Here is a 20,338-nt window from a genome sequence, read left to right as displayed (position 1 = left end):
TGATTTTGTAATCTGGTTGTATCAGCAATGAATTGTGTAGATAGACTTTTTCCTTCTGGGGTTCTTGTATGTGCCAGGATGGTTAAAAGAGAAGACAGCTAGGAAGAAGTACATATGTACTCTAAAGCTGTTCTGGGAATGGCCTTTACAAAAAATTATTTCTAGGACTATAGTCAGAGATGAAGATAATTTTCACACGTGATATTTAAATCGGCTTTGTTTTAAATCCGCTTATAATGTGAACGTACATTGGTTGGGCAGTGTATTTTCTGTTTTTTTTCTGAATTCCTTTCTGTATTAACAGTATTTGTTATCTAACTGTTTAATTGTTTTAGATCTTTGTAAGACAATATTTGTAAGCCATCTCCAGCTCACTGGAAGCAGCATGCATTATCAACATACAGCTTGTGGACATGTATATGTCAAAAAAAAGCAAGGGAAAACATATTTAAATAAATAAGCAGAACAGGCAAGCCCCTGCCTTCAAGAAACCTATGGTCTAAATAATGGACATGAGTACTATTATAAAGAGACTGTCTCAACTTTCCTCCCACCTTTAAAAGAATTCTTCATAATTTCTTTTCCAACTTCTCTTACCTAGCATTTCTATGACCTTTGCCCCCTGGGGGCAGCATGGCATTTGGGAAGAGTGTCTTTGGTATCAAGTATGACAGAAGTGCCATTTATGCATGTTTAAAACGATATATTTAGCTCCTTTTGTGGTTTTAGTATGTGTTCAATAACAGGTGTTTACTGAAGGATGGTTGTAAAAACAGGAAATGGTGAGGGGGTAATTTGGCATTTCTATCCTTATACCTTATGAAAACAAAACAAAACCCAGAACTGGTAAAGGAAAAGTGTTTGGTAAGTGGAGAAGAGAGGGAAGGAGGCTGGAAATATTTGTAATATATTATTGCTAGCTATAGGAGAGTCTTATGACTAAATTTGGAGAAAAAATGTTTGCTTAATAATTAGCTTGAAGAGTTGAACTTTGGCATGTTTGCCTCTGCTTTTTGGCAATCCGTTTTGCATCTTTAATGCACATTGTTCAGAAACTTAAATAACTTTGAGACTTATGTTGTGTTAGCCATTTCAGTATAAAACCTCTGCTTGCACAATAATAGCTGAAGCAGCATCCTGTGCCTGGCAAGTGTAGCAAAGCAGCTGAATAATTCTACCTCATTTGTCTATTTAAAGACTTGAGATAGCCTGATAACTTTTATAACTTGATACAAGAGGCCATGGGGCTTTCATTCACCTTAGATTCCCTGCAAAGTCCCTTGCATGGTTTAGCATGGGCTTCTATACATAGCCATTAATCTGGTTGCCTGTAAAAAGAATTTCTTTTGAGTAACCAGGTAGAGAAGTTTTATAAAAATGGAGTTTTGTAAAATCCTAATAATAAAAAATCATAAAATCGTAGAGTTAAAAGGGACCCAAGGGTCATCTAGTCCAACCGACTGCTTGAACCAGCAACCATCTAGTTAACATCCATGGACACTGACCCATTTGGGAATGATAGGAATACTGAAGAAGTTATTTACATATTAATGAAAAGATGCTAATTAATAAAAATGACTAAAGGCCAAAATGATTAATGTCATTATAGTTTATTGCTATATTTGTATAAGGCAATAAATGTTAAATATTTGTTTAATTTAATAATATTGGGGTAAGGAGGAGGCTATTGTGTGATAAGGCTCCTACCTTTATCACTCACTAGAATGCATGACAGGAACAAATAATATCACATTTTCATTAATGCAGATGAAGTGTTTAAAAATATTACCATTTGGTAAATTGGTTGTCTCTTCATTTACTGGCATAGACTATATTAAGGAATAATTCAAATACACAGTAGAGTGGGGCATATTTGTTGTTTTTGGAACTAGATGGCCCGCAGAATTTTTTGTTGATGCAGCTCATGACAGAAGGAGAAATAGCATCTCTTGACTTTCAGGACTGCAGAATTTTAAGCCCAGCTGTTAGAAAGCACAATTTTTTTTAAAGTAAACTTGATCTGAAAATTATTGTTACAGAATAAACATGGAACCCTGTTTGTAGAATCAATTTTGGAGTGCAATGTTATTTTAAAGGATCTTGGCAAAGAGAAGTAACACTGTATTGTGACATTAACTGGAGTGTCTGGTGTTTTCTGCTGGATCAAAACGGCTGGAATTTGATATATGATGGTAATTAATATGGCTCATTCTGAGAAATAGAATCATTCCAGTGAATTTTCAGTGCTTTTACTGGGTTAATTGGCAAAAAAGAAAGGAATACATAAATATGTACAGTAGGTACTGGCACAGATCTGAGACTAAGATCCTGATAGAGCAGCTGCATATTGTAGACTAACAGCATTGGCTGTTGGAGGAAATTTGTGCCAATTTCACTCTTAAGCAAAAAGTAAATATTATATTGAACAGCCCCACACAGGACGTCTTCTGGAGATCATGTAATTCAAATACTCTTTTGGAATCTGAGTGGATGAAAAAAGATATCAGCCTTTGGGGAGTAAGGGAATAATGCACAATGGAAAACGGCAGTGCTGTCGGAGCGCACAGAGTAGTATAAAGCAGAAGTTTTCTCAGTAAGAAAGCTTTTATCTTTTCTCTCTTTTTTGGTTTTTCCGTTTCACTGGTCTATGTATTAAAACTGAAGAACTGTAAAACTGCAGGTCTTCTAATTGCCTAAGCTTTTGTATTAATTTGTGATAATCCAATCTATCAGCAAACTTGGTTGACCTTATGAAGACACTGTTTAGGTATGAGTGTGTTCATGCTTGGCAGGAGAGAGTAACTACTAATGCTGGTAAAAACACCTGATGTATCCCAATGTTCACTTTCTCAATGGCAGAGGTACAGTCGTACCTTGGAAGTTGAACGGAATCTGTTTCGGAAGTTTGTTCGACTTCCAAGCTCCTGCAGCCAATCGAAAGCCACGCCAGACATTCAGCTTCCAAAAATCCTTTGAAAACCAGAACACTCGCTTCTGGGTTTTGATCGTTCGGTAGCCGATTTGTTCAGGAGCCAAGGCATTTGAGATCCAAGGTACGACTGTACTTTATACAAACTGGCAAGAAGAAGCTAAGGGTAGAGTACCTAGTAAATGTCAGGTGCTGTTGGAACTTCCTCTGGAGAACCTGGGAAGAATGCTAAAACCTTGAAGCTTCAGCACAAACCCTGACACCTGTCCTTAATTGAACCTTCCCTGCCAAATTCCTGTGTGCACAGTAACTTGTCGTGGAGAACGGCAAAGGGGGAATGAGGCTTTTGATTCCTTCACTCCCTATCTCAAGGGGACAGACTCATGCCGTCAGGCAAAGAGATGGATATAGAGTCTGCTTTGCTTTGCTTTTCGCTTTGATTAATATGAAAGGAATTTGCTTCAGACTTTGTAGAAGCGATGGTACATCCCAGTGCAGCAGAGGAGATATGTAACTATACCGACAACTGTCCTGACATTATACGTTGGCCATTGTGTTTGTCTAGTGGCCAGATTAAGGCCCATACGTCAGCTGTGAACTGCAGCTCCCTTAGAATCCCAGTGTACATTTGGAGTTTTGTGTCTTCCTGTGAAATCCATGTTTATAAGCTTTCTTGAGTACCTTCCATGAAAATGCACAATAATGATAAATATGTGATTTGTACTCTAGCTGAAGCAATATACAGTGGTACCTTGGTTTTCGAACGTCTCTGTTAATAAGCACTGTTTCGGAACTCGAATGCCGTAAGCCTGGAAGTAAATGCTTCGGTTTTCGAGCGCACCTCGGAAGTCAAACCAGAAACGCGGCTTCCATATTGAGTTTTCCGTATTGAGATTTCTGGTTTGAGGCTTCTATTTTGAGTTTTCGATATACGATATACGATATCTTTATTGTCATTGTCCCTTGCGGAACAATGAAATTGAAAACTACATAAAACTACATAAAAATTACATAAAACTACCACAGAACTACATAAAACTACTACAAAACTACATAAAACTACTACAAAACTACATAAAACATTCAAAAAACCCTAAAAACTCTAAACCCCATTTTAAAATACACTATACTACAGAGACCCCTTATGCTGCGTTTAGAACCAGAATTGCATTAGCGTAGAAACTGTTTTTCAGGCGGCTAGTCCTGGCCTTTATAACCCTATACCTTCTTCCAGAAGGCAGAAGCTGAAAGAGATCATTTCCGGGGTGCGTACTATCATGTGCTATCTCTGCTGCTTTCTTATGGCACCTGGCAGCATAGATTTGATCTAAGGTGAGAAGAGTGCACCCAATAATTCTCTCTGCAGTCTTTACAACCCTGGATAGCATTGTTTTTTCCCTGGCCGTGCAGCTCCCAAACCACACGCACAGACCATAAGTTAGTACGCTCTCCACAGTGCAATGGTAGAATGCCATCAACAGGTCCTTTGAGAGATTGTTTTTCCGGAGGATTCTCAGAAAATATAACCTCTGCTGTGCTCTCTTCACCAGGTCTTTGCTGTTCTCTCCCCAGGTTAGGTTGTCTCTCAACTCCATTCCCAGAAATCGAAACACTGAGACCTGTTCCACGCACTTCCCCTCAATAATAAGTGGCTGAATATTCAATTTACATTTCCTAAAGTCCACAATGATCTCTTTTGTTTTCTTTAAGTTAAGCAGTAAGTTGTTTTTCCTGCACCACTCCCCCAACTGCTCAACTTCCTTCCTATAGGCTGTCTCCCCCTCTCCAGCCGTAATTAAACCAACCACCGTTGTATCATCTACGAACTTAATGATCTTATTACTGGGGTATTTGGGGGCACAGTCAGCTGTAAAGAGCGTGTATAAAAGTGGGCTCAACACGCACCCCTGCGGCGTCCCCGTATTCGTGATGAGATCCACAGAGACGTGGGAACCCAACCTGACCCTTTGGGAACGGTTTGATAGAAAGTCTAATATCCACCTGCACAAACATGGTGGAAGTCCCAGGTCTAATAATTTGGGCACCAATCTATGCGGAAGAATAGTATTAAATGCGGCACTAAAGTCTACAAATAACAGTCTCGCGTAGTTCCCTTGCTTCTCCAAATGAGTCAGGACAGCATTGCCACAGCATCCTCTGTGGATCTCTTTGCCTTGTACGCAAACTAGTAAGGGTCAAGTCCCACTGGCAGACAAGATAAGATGCGCTTCCTCACCAGTTTTTCTAAACATTTCATTATAATGGGTGTCAGCGCCACAGGGCGAAAATCATTCAGACTGTCTATCTTTGATGTTTTTGGCAGGGGTATAATGGTAGCGGATTTCAGACAGGGTGGAACAGTGGCTTGGGCCAGAGACTGGTTAAAAATCTTCGTAAAGATTCCTGCCAGTTGAACAATCTCTTAGCACCCTGCCAGCCACCCCATCCGGGCCCATAGCCTTCCTCGTGTTTACGTCCTTTAATATTCGCCTCACTTCAACCTCTTCCACCCTGGCAGCATTTCCTGTAGGTAGTGACGCCAATAGCTCTGGCATCCCTGTTGGAGTCACTGTTGGTGTCACCTCAAATCGGGCAAAGAAGGTATTCAACTCTCCCACCAAGGAAGCAGTACTCTCTACTACTGATGAATTCCTTGATTTATAACCAGTCAGATGTTGGACTCCCTGCCACATTTGTCTAGTATCATGATTTCTCAGATGGTCCTCAATTTTTCCTCTGTACTCCGCTTTTGCTTTCCTGATACCCCAAAGTTTCAGAACTCGAACAGTCTTCTGGAATGGATTTCACTTGAAAACCGAGGTACCACTGTATTTGTAGGGACTAGCTACAGTTGCCTTATCTCTTAATTCTTCCCAGTCTTGGCATTTCTTAATCAGCTCTTACAGTTCAACCCTTAGTAATTTGGCAGGAGCCAATTCTGAAAACATCTCCCATTATTTAAATTTGCCATGTAAATATTGCCATGTAAATATTGAAAAAGAGAAAGTTGAACTCAAGACCCTAGACTGACCATCGCCTATGAAAGTATTGCAATCTTGCTTACCTAGTTGAGTCACCCAACTGTACTTACTGATGTTACCAGGCTTATATATATATCTACCTTTTTTAGTTTAATGAAAACTGTTCTTTATTTGGAGAAAATTGATAGCAAATATTTGAAGATCTGATTGAATGTAAGTCATAAACACAGAATAAAATATGATACAGTTTGTGGGATAAGTAAAAACAAAAATGCTTCTAAATAAAGTCTAAAGACTTTCAGCTGAACTCTGTGAAATAGTATAGAGTGTTCTACGGAAGAGACTGCAGGGAAGCCGATCGCCTTTGCTTTTGAACTATTTTTCCTTAAGGCATTAGATATTTATTCACATGTGGCTTTTCTCTGTTCATTGTTGGAAGAAAAATAACTCACAGAGAATTGTTTGATTAGTGTCAGATGTAGAGTAGTAATTTCCTGAGTTTAGTTGTATGTTAAAAAAATTGACTCATTTTTGTGTCTTTAATGATGGTTTTACTAAGTATGAGATATATGAAACCATAGTTCCGAGTTTGGGCATTGGATATCAATCAGCCAAAGGCCTGGTTGAAGAGGAACATTTTTGCCTGGCGCCTAAAGGTATATGGTGAAGGCACTAGCCGAACCTCCCCACAAATGGCGACTGCAGAAAAGGCCCGTTCTTGTGTTGTCATGCTCCAGACCTCTTGTGGAGGAGGCACACAACGAAGGGCCTCAGAGGATGATCTCAGGATCTGAGTAGGTTCCTATGGAGAGAGGTGGTCCTTGATGTATTGTGGTCCTGAGCCGTTTAAGGCTTTATAGGTCAAAAGTGACACTTTAGAATCATAGAATCATAGAGTTGGAAGAGACCACAAGGGCCATCGAGTCCAACCCCCTGCCAAGCAGGAAACACCATCAGAGCACTCCTGACATATGGTTGTCAAGCCTCTGCTTAAAGACCTCCAAAGAAGGAGACTCCACCACACTCCTTGGCAACAAATTCCACTGTCGAACAGCTCTTACTGTCAGGAAGTTCTTCCTAATGTTTAGGTGGAATCTTTTTTCTTGTAGTTTGGAACCATTGCTCCGTGTCCGCTTCTCTGGAGCAGCAGAAAACAACCTTTCTCCCTCCTCCATGTGACATCCTTTTATATATTTGAACATGTCTATCATATCCCCCTTAACCTCCTCTTCTCCAGGCTAAACATGCCCAGCTCCCTTAGCCGTTCTTCATAAGGCATCGTTTCCAGGCCTTTGACCATTTTGGTTGCCCTCCTCTGGACACGTTCCAGTTTGTCAGTGTCCTTCTTGAACTGTGGTGCCCAGAACTGGACACAGTACTCCAGGTGAGGTCTGCCCAGAGCAGAATACAGTGGCACTATTACTTCCCTTGATCTAGATGCAATACTCCTATTGATGCAGCCCAGAATTTGGCCTCAGATACTGATTGGCAGCCAGTGCAGTTGAGCCAGGATCGGTGTAATATGCTCAAACCATCTTGCCCTGGTGAGCAACCTGGCTGCTGAATTCTGCACTAGCTGAAGTTTCCAAACTATCTTCAGAGACAGCCCTATGTATGACGCATTGCAGTAATCGAACCTAGAGGTTACCAGAGCATAGACAACAGTAGTTAGGCTGTCCCTGTCCAGCAGGGGCACAATTGGGCCACCAACAGGAACTGGTGGAAGGCGCTCCGCACTGTGGAGGCCACCTGAGCCTCAAGTGGCAGCAAAAGATTCAGAAGTAAGTCCAAGCTGTGTACCCACTCCTAAATCTCCCAGCCATCGAGTCTATGGAACCGCCCACTAACAGTGCCTCCATTTTATATGGATTGAGCTCCAGTTTGCATCCAATCGATTACCAAGATAAGACAATAATCTAGCATATCCACTGCCTCACCTGCAGCTGTAAAAAAGAAACAGAGCTGTGTGTCATCAGCATATCATAGACAATGTACTCCAAAACTCTAGATAACCCCACACAGAGGTTTAATGTAGATGTTAAACAGCATAGGGAATAAAATTGAACCTTGGAGAACCCCACATTGATGGTTCCGCAGGGCTGAAGAACACTCCCCAAGCTACACTCTCTGGAAACCAGAACTACCACAAAGCAGTGCCACCAACTCTTCTCTGACAGCCACTCCATATGGACACTATGATTGTTGATATTGAAAGCCACTGAGAGGTTGAGGAGAATTAACAGGAACACATTTCTCTCCTGACACAGGTCATCCTATAGGGTGACCAAAGCAGTTTCTGTGCCAGTTTCACCGGCCTAAAACGTGATTGAAATGGCTCTAGAAAATCAGTTTCCTCCAAAAGTACCTGAATCTGGTCTGAGATCACCTGCTCAAGAACCTTGCCCAAGAAAGGGAGATTAGAAACTGGCTGGTAGTTACTTAGATTTTCTGAATCCAGGGAGCATTTCTTGAGGAGTGATTTTACCACTGCCTCCTTAAAGCAAGCAAAGACCACCCTGTCTTCCAAGGAAGCATTAATCACTTACGTCCCCTCTCTACTGGTTTTTATCAGCCAAGAGTCCAGAGCGCAAGTATTTGCCCTTGGCCACATCCTTGAGCATTACTAACTGAAACTCATTCAACACAACAAGACTAGACTGTGCTCTGGACACCCATGAGATCCATCTGCTATAACTGTGGAGTTAAGATCTCAGTGGAGGCAAGCAATTTTATCCTCAAAATGTTTTGCAAACAAGTGACAAAGGGCAGAATTCAAAGTAGACCTAAGGAGATTGCTGCATCATCACAAGTGTTTCTGCTTGTCTGGTGAAATTAGCTCCCTCTCCCTCTGTACAGTACTCTAAGAGTTCTCCTGACCCCCCAGGCTGATTTGAGGAGGGTGTGGGGGAAGGAAAGAGGGAGCCCCATTGTGCTATTGGGACTTGTTCTGACTCCTGCTAGCACAGCTATTAAGTTGAATCCTGCCCAAATGGTAGATCTCCAAACTGAATTAGAGAGGTAAAAATTTACAATAGAGAAGGAAGATTAGAAGGAGTAAGAGTTGCTTTTTAAAGATTGAGAGAGGGTTAAGAAAAAAGTTGATAGTTTAGAAGTAGAGAAACATCAGGACAAGATCATTGCAAGAGACTTGTGTACAGTGGTGCCTCGCAAGACGAAAAGAATCCGTTCCGTGTTTCTCTTCGTCTAGCAGTTTTTTAGTCTTGCGAAGCAAGCCCATTGATGGCTTAGCGGATTAGCGCTATTAGCGGTTTAGTGGCTTTTAGCGGCTTATCGGCGTAGCAGATAAGCGGATAAGCAGCTTAGCGGCTTAGAAAAAGGGGGGAAAGGGGGGGGGAACCCGCAGGAACTCGCAAGAGATTTTCATCTTGCGAAGCAATCCCATAGGAAATTCGTTTTGCGAAGCACCTCCAAAACGGAAAACTCTTTCGTCTAGCGAGTTTTCCGTCTTGCGAGGCATTTGTCTTGCGGGCCACCACTGTAATTGAAGAATAGGATGAAGAGGAAAAGTGCACTTAGAAATAAAACAAGAAAGCAAAATGAGAAACTTAAATAAATAAAAATGCACAAATAATCAACCAAGAATAATAGCCAGTAGAAGATTTTTCTGTGGCCACCAGCCCAAGAAAAAGTGAGCTGAGCAAGCCATGTGGATTTAAGTTTTAAAGCAGATAGGGAACCTTTCTTAATGTAAAGGATGTTCCCTCAGGGTAATCTCCCAAGGGCAACAGCTGGGGCTGAAGCAAAAATGGGAGGACCAGGCATTTCACTCTCTTTGCCACCCCTTTCTCTCTCTCTCTTTTCAGCTTCCTTTCTAGGCAGAGAAAGAGAGCCTTATCTTCCTGCCTGCTCACACCACTCCAGGGGTACTAGAGGAGGGACAGATATTTCTGTACCTATTCCAGCAGCTCATTTGGCTCCTGTGCAAGGTGGGGAGAAAGAGGCTTCCGTGTTCCCAGCATGGAAATAGTGAGGAATCAGGCCGAGAAGCAGAAATCACGAGGCCAGACAGGAATGGGCTATGAGCCAGAATCAACCTGTGGACTGGTGGTTCTCCGCCCAATTTTAAAATGTTGTTATTACATTGGGTGGCAGTAGTTAAGGACAGTCTGTAGTAAAACACCTGAAGATCCTTCTTAGAGCTTTCAACAATTCCTCTTCCTGGTAGTTTTGTCAGCAAAAAAATACCCAACTTGAAACATTATCCAGTTTCTATGCTGACAGCTAAAATATCTTTTTTTGAGCATACAGTTAGAGCACCTTGTGCACTGCATGAATCTGAGAGTGTTCAAGTAAATGTCCAAGTTACAAGATCAGAGCTTAGATGCTGCCAGAAAGCTGTCCGATTTATCCATACTGTGAACTCATGCAAAACTACTTAACATACTTTCTTGACACAGTCAACTTTACAAGGAGCTACAATTTGGTATTGGCATTAATTTATTAACTAGCTGAGAGCTATTTTCTAAGTGCATGCTCCATTAACAATTCAACTTGGGGCTGATTTCAGTTTTATTCTTTTCTCCATCTTAAGCCCCAGACATGAATTTAGCTGGGTATATTTTTGCTGATCATAGTCACAAACATGCACTGGACTAGATGGCTAAATTTTTGCTGGTTTCTGAACTGGGATTTAGAACCACATGTTTATGAATGATCAGGTGACCCATGGTAAAAGTGCTGGTGGAAATTCTAAAATGAGGGGAATGGGGACACAAGATCCTGTGGCCCAGTTTGGCTCATTAAACTGTGGCGAGCATTTGCAGAATATAATGTCTGAATGCTGTTGGATAAACTGGAATAGCTACTGTCCAAATACTTCCCCTAAGACAGGTTCAGATACAAAAGATCAACACTGAGTTTCATGCATGCCATTTGCTTATCAGCTGATATGCTGGCTTTAATGTTATTAACAGCCCAATCATATTTATGTCTATTAAGAAGTAAGCCTCATTGAATTCATTATGACTCCCATGTAGATATGTATAAAATTACCCTGTTCAGTATAACATACAACACTTGCTTTTTACTTCAGTTCTTTTTGGAGTTACCTTTAGTCTCATTTATAGTGGGTTATGTGATACAAGCTATGAACCAAGAAATACCTCATTCAAATCTTAGCTTAGGTCAAGGCTAAACTACAGGTGATACTAAAGATGCAATTCAGAAGCACATTGGGTTTTTTAAAAAAGTAGGTGCAGAGCCCTCTGATTTTTATCAATACCACAGTGCATAGGGATGGGACGTTTTATCCATCAATCCTGTTGTGACATTGCAATGCTCCCATTAGCTGGGGGAGGGGGAGCTTTTACTGACCCTAATCGGAGTTCTTCCCTCCCCCAAGGCTAAGAGCCATAGTACTGTGTGTGGAGGGTGATTTTCTTCAGGATCCCAGCTAGGGAGGGTTAAACCTGCCCTCCCCATGTGCTAGGCTTTATGAGAATCACCTTCCCTGGAGTTGCTATTAAATTTTTTAAACCTTGCTAACTTTCCAAGTGATAGATTTGATCCTCAGTCATGAACTCTCTGGGTGGTCTAAGGTAGGCTGTTAACAATTAGGTCCACCCACCTTCAACTGCAATATGGCATTAATATTTGTCTACTTTTATAAGACTGTTGTATGGACCCTCAAGTTAATGTATATGAATCTCTTTGATTCCTTAGAAAAAGTGCTATATATTATGACGAAGAAGAATACTTCCATTGATAGCAACCAAGGGAGCATGCATCTCATTTTTATTACTACTAAAATGTCTCTTTCCAGATGCAGCAACTTGAAAAGCAAGTGATTGATGCAGATCGACAAGCAGAAAAAGCTTTTCAGCAGGTATGTTCATAATGCAGAATTATGTACAGTAGCAACAATGTTCTGAATTTAACCTAATGTAACCTAATGTAAATTTATTTTACAGGCAACCCAACCCCCGTTCTGTCCCCTTCCGGGGCTGAAAACGACTCATGCATTGGTGGTGACACATCAATTGGATGAGTGCAAAATGGTCACCACCTGCATTTATATTTTAAAATCATATTTTAACCCATTATTCAGTCAAGTTTTAATGGGCAATCAAAATCCTTGGCTGGCAGCAGCGGGGCTTAATAGATCAGTATAAGTACCTCCACAGGCCCACCACTCGTTCCTGCCAGGGTGGAAAACTAGGGGCAGGGGAAAAAGCATATTTTGCTATGCCAGCTCCCAGGCTGTCACAACAGGGCCAGCTGAGAATCCAACAAATCCTGTGCCAGCCCTATTTCAAGAGTTCCTGCAGGCTAACACTGACTGGCAGCAGCTCTCCAGGGTTTCAGTTTCCCAGTGCCATTGGCCTTGGGCATACATTTGTATTTTACCATAGGAATACATCAGAAAGCTTTGATTGGAAATAGAGCCCTTTATGTCTACAAATTGCAAAACAACAGATTTGTGATTATCATATGTGATGGTGTGCACAATTTCCTATATGAACATGATATTTATATAGAAAATGCATCTAGTGTGAAGAAATCCTAGGTAGGAGTGGAGACAGTTCCATAAACTTGAGAGATTGCAAATTTGCTATGGACAGAAGCTTTGGTTCTTCAGATTTAATTAGAAACTGCTAGGATCGTTCCAGATTTATTTCCCTGACGAGGCTGAATTTAAATAGGAAGATAATATCAACTGAGCAGCATGAATCCCTCTTGGTATGCCTGCCTTGTAATGCTTTCATGGCCTAGCCTGAGTGCCTCTGCAAATATGCTAGCAATTTATAGATAACTGAGCCTTGACTTTTATCTTTAGCAGAGTTGTTAGGCATATTCAGCTTTTCCAACACTTGACCACATGCTCTATTATAAACTATGTTTATACAAAAGGAGAAAAGGGTGTTTTAGGGCTTAAATTTATTTATTGTTCTTGTTTAAAATAGACATGCTCTGTGCCGGTAAATGTCTTTGTTGACAAATTATTACAAGGTTGGCCCTAAAACTTTTTAACTCAATAAATTGGTAGTTTGCATTTAGCTTCTCATCTGCATTCTGTCTTTTATAAACATTCATGCCCACACATGGTATAAAGTAGTCAGGGAAAAGTTCAAAATAGTCTTGAGCAGAACTGGTTAGAGGGGCATGCAACTGTTTTTGCCCAGCGAAACTCTCACCCCTTCCTTTTCTGCAATTTCCCCCATCTCTTTGCAAGAAAGTAAAAAAATGTGGGACTGCTTTCATTTGTTTAATGGAATTTACTTTTAAGTAATTCCCCCCCGCCCCACCTATTATTTGAGAAGATCTCACAAATAATGCTTTGATTGAATTATCCATGCAACGGTTACCAGGGCACTGTTAAATATTTAGCCAAAAACATAATATAATAGTTTATGCAATTAATATTAGACATGTTACAGAAGCAGGACCTTCATAAACTACCCATGTGTACCTATGCTGGGGATCTTGTCTGTTGTATCGGTTTGGTCACTCCATCTCAGATGTTGCAAAGATACAAAATATTTTCAAAAAGTCAAAATGATCCATGGATTAGAGCACATTCTGTGCAATATTTGGGACTGTTTCAATTTTTAGTTTTAGGACAATTAAGGGGACACTTGATAGAAGTTTGTGGAATTATTTAAAGGTTTTGGAGAAAGTAGACAGAAATAATTTTCTTCCTCTCTCACAGTACCAGAACTTGTGGTCATCGCCTTCCGGGTTAGTGCCTCCGGCAATGGCGGAGCTCCTCCGATCGGGAGGAACCGGCTCCGTGAAAAATAGGGTCTGACCGCCACGGCGAAGGCGGAGACCCTTAGAAATCACAGACGGAAGAAGTCTGTGAAACTGGGATTCGGCTGGCACCTTCTGTGCCCCCCCTACTTGCGGGGAGACCCGGTATTGGGAATCCGGAGCGACGTGGGGTGAGAGGCGCAGTGCTTTGAATCGACCACTTATTTCACGGAGCGAAGCCGCATTGCTGCTGTCGGAGAGCGCTGACTTTTTTCCTCTGGACAATTGGATTTTAAACAACAACCCGTGAGTAGAACGGGAAATTGAGCTTTTAAACAATTTAATTTGGCACCGAACGGGGAAGGTTCAAACAGGAAGTCCACCTTCCCTTTCTGTAAATAGACTGAAGCAAAGTAGTTTTTAACTAAGGTTTTGGAAAGTTTTACGTAAAGGATTAAAACTCCACTGATTGAAACTACTAATTTTGACCAAGTGAACTTGCAGGAGAAGGTGAAAAATAAAAAATCGAAGCATCACGTCTCTGAACCTGGGAACAGTTTGCAAAAAGTCCATTGACGGTAAACAGGACAAATTTGACAGCTAGCTTTAAAAGAAAGACATTGTTTCTATTGTCCGCTTCTGCACTTAAAAAGAAGAAAAGGTAACTGGAAACTGTTACTAATTTACTTTTGGAATTGTGCTGGAAAGGATTGATACAAATGGAGACTGTCTTCCTCTAGAGGGAGTTTTGGGACATTGTTACAAGAGTGCAGCTGGGAAATTGGCCTTAAGATAAAGACTGTGAGAAACTAGTTCTGACCTTGAACATCTTAAGAATGTCGGCAAAGGAAGAAGTAGTGTCTGTATTGAATAGGACAATCTATCTGTTGGGAAAGCTGCATAAACAGATAGATGTCATGGCTACTAATATTGATATTTTGGGAACAAAAGTGGGCATCAGAATAGAAGTCGACAAGAACCCGGCACAGGAATCTTTCTTAACTGAACAAATTGATGAATTAGAGAAGGAGAAAGTTGCTGTTGTTGAGTACAAAGCAAAACAAGGGGGAGCTTTAACCCTAAAGAGGCAAATGGAGGATTATAACTTGAGGCCTTATATGACTGTAATTAGGAGAAGCCAGTTTTTGAAGATGGGTGCCTGGCCTGATCTGGAAAAGGAAAGGTGGAGAGATCCCCTTATGCAAGGATCAAATGACTTTTGGAATATGAATTTGAGCCAGGAGGAGATTGGAGCTTTTGGGGCCTTTGGACTTGGAAGAATTGTGAAACAAGATTCGGAATACTTTATGGGCCCTAGCTTTAACTATGGAAATCTGGCAGACGTGTCAAGAAGGAATATAAGCATTGTTGGGTTGGAGCTCCCCCGAGATCTGCTTTTTAGCACCAAAGTTTATCAAGATCGGCAGAAGGGAAGTGAAGAAGAGTTAAGAGCCTTGGATATAAGATCTCCAGGTTGATGGACGCTGGGAGGTTGATGGAACTGACGGCAGGGGCCGAGACCGGGGAGGGGAGACGGTGGAAGAAAATTGGGAATTTAAAGTGTATATATGGAGATTTAAAAAAAAAAATTAATGAGAGATGGAAAAATCGTGGAATGAAATTTTTATGACCCTAGGGGAAATGCCTTAAGAGATTAAGTTCAGATATATTAGTTTTAATGAGAAATAAGATTAAACAAAGTAAAAATGGATGATTAATTGGTGAAAGAAGAGAATGTTAAATTACAGTATATTAAGATAAATTATTAGGATAAAAACAAAGATGAAGGATTTGCTGAAATATCTAACTGAACCAGAATACAAAGAGGGGAGGTATGAGGAGGTCAAGGAAATAAGCTAAAGAGAGAAAGTTATGTAAAGGTTTGATTTGATTTGTTCTTTTTTTATTGTATGCATTTTTTTCTTTTTTGTCTGTTTTCCTTTTTTTATCTTTTTTCTTTGATGGGACTTGTTTTTATGTATTGTTTTGCTTTCTTTTGTGGTTTAATTGGGTGTTTTTCTGTTGTTATTTTTTATTACTCATGTAACTTTTAAATTTTTAATAAAAATCTATCAAAAAAAAAAAAGAACTTGTGGTCATCTAGTGAATCCATTCGCAGTAGATTCATGACAGACAAAAGAAATTCGTTTTTCACACAATGCATCATTAACTTATGGAATTTGCTGCCGCAGCATGTAGTGATGGCTACTGGATTAGATGACTTTAAAGGGGGTTTAGACAGATTCACTGAGAACAGATCTCTCAATGGCTATTAACTAAACTTTTGAAGATGTTTAGCTTTTGAAGATGTTTTGAATATTGCTGTAATCTGTTCTGTTACTCTCTTCTGTTACTTTTTAATGTAGTTTTATATTGCCTTTTGAATGTATGGTAACTTTATTTTGTTAGCTGCATTGATGGGTTTGATGTTAGCTGCATTGATGAAAAGTAGCATAGCAATAAACAAACAAACTAGGGTAACTAAGTGGAATGCCCCTGTTCAGAGGCAGAATGCATGCAATACTAGCAGAAGACTTCAACCGTTATGCCCTGCCTGTAGCATTCTGTGAACAGCAGTGTCATGTTTGTGAAAAGCAGGGGATGGTCATTGTGAGAACAGAATGCTAGAACAAATTGGCCTGATCCAGCAGACTCATAACGTTCTTATAATCCAGCTGTTCTGATTATTCATGGGAGTTCCTCCACTTTTTGCACTGGTTCTTACAGGACCCTGATTCAAAATTTTGGAATTTATGTTTCAGGAAATGGGCCAAGAAGAACCGTGGTTCCCTTACTAGGCTGAGTATATTAAACAGAACAAAATAAAATAAAATAGCAGAAGATGGCTGTACAATTTTATTGTAAGGAATCTCTATGAAAACCACTGTGGAAATGCAATTTACAGTGAATAGTAGAGAAGCAAAGTAGATCTAATCCCGTTTCGCAAAGTAAACAAATTTTGGAAACGAAGGTTAACTCATGTAGTAACAGTGAGTGTTGAGATTGTCCGCACGTGTCATGGTTCACTGTTCCCCAACCAGGGAATCTTAGCAAGGGGCCATCACTGTCTGTGTATACATGCTGGTGTTTTGCAGGGGGAATGTGCATGCAGCTAAAGCAGCTCTGTTGAATTTTGTAGTTGGTTAAGCACAGTGCAATGGCAGATGCTGGTCTCAGCTCACAAATGGCTTGAGCAAGCAGGCAACAATATTGGTGGACTAGACAATTTGACTCGGAAAACAATTTAACAAATTTCTGTCTTAAAAGTAATCTGTTTTCTATGTTTTCAGGAATAGTTAAAACATTTTCTCTATGAGTTCAAAATAAATTGCATGCCTTAAATAATCCCTGCTAAACTTTTTAATAGTAATTATAAACACTGGTGTTCATTCATCGTTGTATATACTGGTGATCCAGACTATTCTTGGGAGGCACTCTACTCAAAGAACTGGCCTGCTGATGGAAGTAGTGGTGATTTCTGCTTATTCCTCCTGCAATCCATGGTGTCCATCCCAAAAGTTGTCCCAGAAGGAAAGAGTATCCTCAAGAACTGTGTGGGAAATAGACCTGGGGGCTGCAAAGGAAAGGGGGAATTACCAAAATTACCCTCCTTCCTCCAGCAGCTCAAGGTGGCATATATGGTTCTCTTCTTATTTTTATTTCTGTGGTGTAAACAGTGTTCATATGTAGTGCTATGTTCTAACTTTTAGGTGCAAATTATGGAGGAGAAACTAAAAGCTGCTAATGTCCAAACCAGTGAGTCAGAGACAAGACTATATAAGAGATGTCAAGATCTGGAGACACTGGTGCAGGAGAAAGATGACATTATACATAATTTGGAAGAACAGCTTGCAGAACAGGTTGGAAATGATATGGCTGTCTCTCAGTTACCTACATTTATAATTTGTTGTATAGCAGATAAGAACCAAAGTAGGGAAAAGAACCCATACCTTCTAGATTTTCTTCCACTGAAAGCCTTGTTGGAAAAAGTAATCAGATTCTGTAAAGATATCTATTCATATCTCAACTTTTGATCAGAAATGTAAATGTGGATGACTATATTGCATGGCATGTGTCTGAGAAGGAGATTTTCAATGGGACCTTTTCTAGTTGTTTGGGCCCTTAAAGTTGTGTTTTTAAAAATTGTGTTGGGGACAAACTTTCTGCTTTCTTGAAACACTGTATTATTTTGATTCCTGGAGCAACTGTTCCTTTTTTGAGGGGTGGGGTGGAATTCTTAAAACTTCATAAAGCAGCTTCACAGAAGATAAGACTTGAGCCTGCCAACATATATTTATGTGTTGCCATAATAGCACTGAGATCCAATCTAGTCCCAGCAGCAGCAGCCATAGTGTTGATGTACTGATGTCTTGTTCCTTCCCTATAAAACTTGTACAAGGGCAATTGATGCTTTCTCATTAGCTGGAGGAGAGACTGGGGTCACTTTTGTGGTTGAGGATCTGGATTTTTAGTGGAGGTATTGGTTTTTGTTGTTTCTATAAAAGTGGCTTTTTGTAAGGGGATGAGAGTTGTCGGCTGTTTTCGTAAGCATCAGATACTGCTTTAATTGCATAATGCCAATTGTTGGGTGGACAAAAAAAGTTTCTTGGGGTCAAGAATGCAAGTTTCAAAAGAGCTGGGTCTGTCATTTTTTCAGAAGCAAATAAGAATACAAGAGGCAAAAATTATAGAAGAAAAAGCTGCCAAGATAAAAGAATGGGTGACTGTCAAGCTCCATGAGGTGAGTGCTGTGAGAAAAATGTATCAAAGATGAGCTGCAAACACTTGAAATCAATAGAAATGTATCAGTACAAGTAGGAAAAAATTAAATGCTTGAAAATGTAGCAGGCATTATATGGTTAAATTTTTTTTCATTGTGAGGTTCACTGATACTCTGCCAACAAAATGGCAACTCAAAACTATGCACAGATGAAAATCTTAGTGGACTAATTCATGTTCCATTAGCACACAACTGCCATTTCCCAACTTATCTACTCACTAATAAAAATGAAAAAGTGAGTTATTAGCAGCTTTCCAGATAAGTCCACCAGTTTTACATATCAATGTAAAAATATTTACTAGTCCTTCTGGTCATTCACACATATGTTAATCATCTGTGGGACATAGGCAACTTGAAAAGAGGATGTGCTATCCCAGATGCAGTAACGTAACTGCTTTTCTCCAAAGCATCAGAGAGGGGGAATTTAAAGATAATTAGGATTCCCCCTTTCCGTGCATTAGAAGTAAGAAAATACTTTTGATTTAAGGTGGTTGATGATGAAGGGAATGGGTTGGTTTTAGTGCCTTTTTCTGTCTTAAGGTTTTGTGGCAACCATAACATGTAGAATTTTTCAAAATGAAGAAATAGGAACCTAGAAACTATAGAATTGTAGAGTTGGAAGGGTTCACAAGGGCCATCTAGTCTAACCTTCAATTCAAGAGTCTTTTGCCCAGTGTGGGGTTCCAACCTACAACCCTGAGATTAAGAGTCTCATGTTCTAGCAACTGAGCTATTCCTTCACTAAATAAGCATTGAGATCAACAACTGCGATTCTAATAAACATTTAAATTACCGGTATATTGTTTTCAGATGTGGCAAAGATACACAAGTATGGTTTGAATATTACCAACCTACCTGAAGCAGTATTTTGAACTATTCATACATATAAGATAGGGGGAAATGGCTTTTCTCTGGATGCAATGTTTTTCAGTGTTTCTACTCATGAAAAGGAGCTTATGTCTATATGCTTTCAGCTAGAAGTGGAAAATCAGAACCTTCGCATGTTAAATCAAAACCAAACTGAAGAGATGAGGATATTGCAGACTAAATTGCAAGGTAGATGTGGAAGATTATCTGAAAACAGCTTTAAGTGTTTTGTACTGTGTTTCATTATTAGAACATTAGCCAGCATGCCTTTACATTGAGTATGTAAGTATTTATAACAGGTTGTATTCTGTGCTAATGTTTGTGCCCTGGGCACAGAATTTTTATGGGTGGAAGTTGGATGAGCAATCCTTCCCCAACTCTGAGCCTTGGCTACTGTTGTGGGCCCCTTTCTTGAAATATTCTTTCCCGCTCACGAAATCAGTCCTTCCACACGCGTGGAGAGAGGGGAAGAAACGTGTCCATGCGCAACTCACACACTGGATCCTTGGAATTCTTGCTCACTTTTTTCTCCCATTTGAGCCCAGGTCTGCTGCACTGGTAAGAGTGCTAGGCTGGCTGCAAGCACCCTGTCCATGGCAGGGGAGACGGGTGGATGGCCAGACACATGGTGGTGGTGGCGCCCCAGCCTGAGGAGGTGCACATGCATGTCCCACCACTTCTCTGTGGCTCCATCTGGCAACAGCAGCAGTGCTGCATGGAGGTGCCTTGATGGCTTGACGATGGCCAGCACCTCCATCCTGCCCACAGCCAGCTTCCTCTGCCCATTGCCCTGAGCTTCAGTAGAGACGCTCCCACTCACTTCAGCACACTAGGGGACGCAATATCTTCTCTACCCTGGGTGTTGGCAACCCATGCAACACTACTGGTGAGAATCACCTGCTACATATATTTCCCATGCCCACAATAGGAAAATATGAAGTTGGGACCTCTAGCTTCCTTTGCATTATTTATCCATTGCAGATTTCATTTTTAGGTAGATGCCACAGTGGAATTAGATCACTTTTTTGTGCCATTTTCTAAAACCTAGACTTAAGATTCCTTCAGATGTTG

At 40.4% G+C, this 20,338-nt stretch overlaps 1 protein-coding gene across 2 annotated transcripts in view; it reads left to right on the top strand.

Moving 5' to 3' along the window:
- Positions 1-20,338, top strand: part of PLEKHH2 (pleckstrin homology, MyTH4 and FERM domain containing H2) — a 68,638-nt gene that overhangs the window by 10,631 nt on the left and 37,669 nt on the right. The window contains exons 3-6 of one of the 2 annotated variants that reach the window (XM_079968462.1): positions 11,693-11,755; positions 17,331-17,480; positions 18,278-18,361; positions 19,375-19,456. In XM_079968462.1, coding sequence (XP_079824588.1) covers positions 11,693-11,755; positions 17,331-17,480; positions 18,278-18,361; positions 19,375-19,456 — 379 coding nt within the window. Of the gene's footprint in view, positions 1-11,692; positions 11,756-17,330; positions 17,481-18,277; positions 18,362-19,374; positions 19,457-20,338 lie in introns of those variants that run through there. The other variant, XM_079968463.1, reaches the window with a different exon arrangement.

Source organism: Podarcis cretensis (assembly GCF_951804945.1).
Source record: "Podarcis cretensis genome assembly, chromosome: 3".
In the NCBI taxonomy this organism is placed as follows: Eukaryota; Metazoa; Chordata; class Lepidosauria; order Squamata; family Lacertidae; genus Podarcis; species Podarcis cretensis.
Note: the sequence above shows the minus strand (reverse complement) of the source record. Positions and strands in the feature narration are given on the sequence as shown.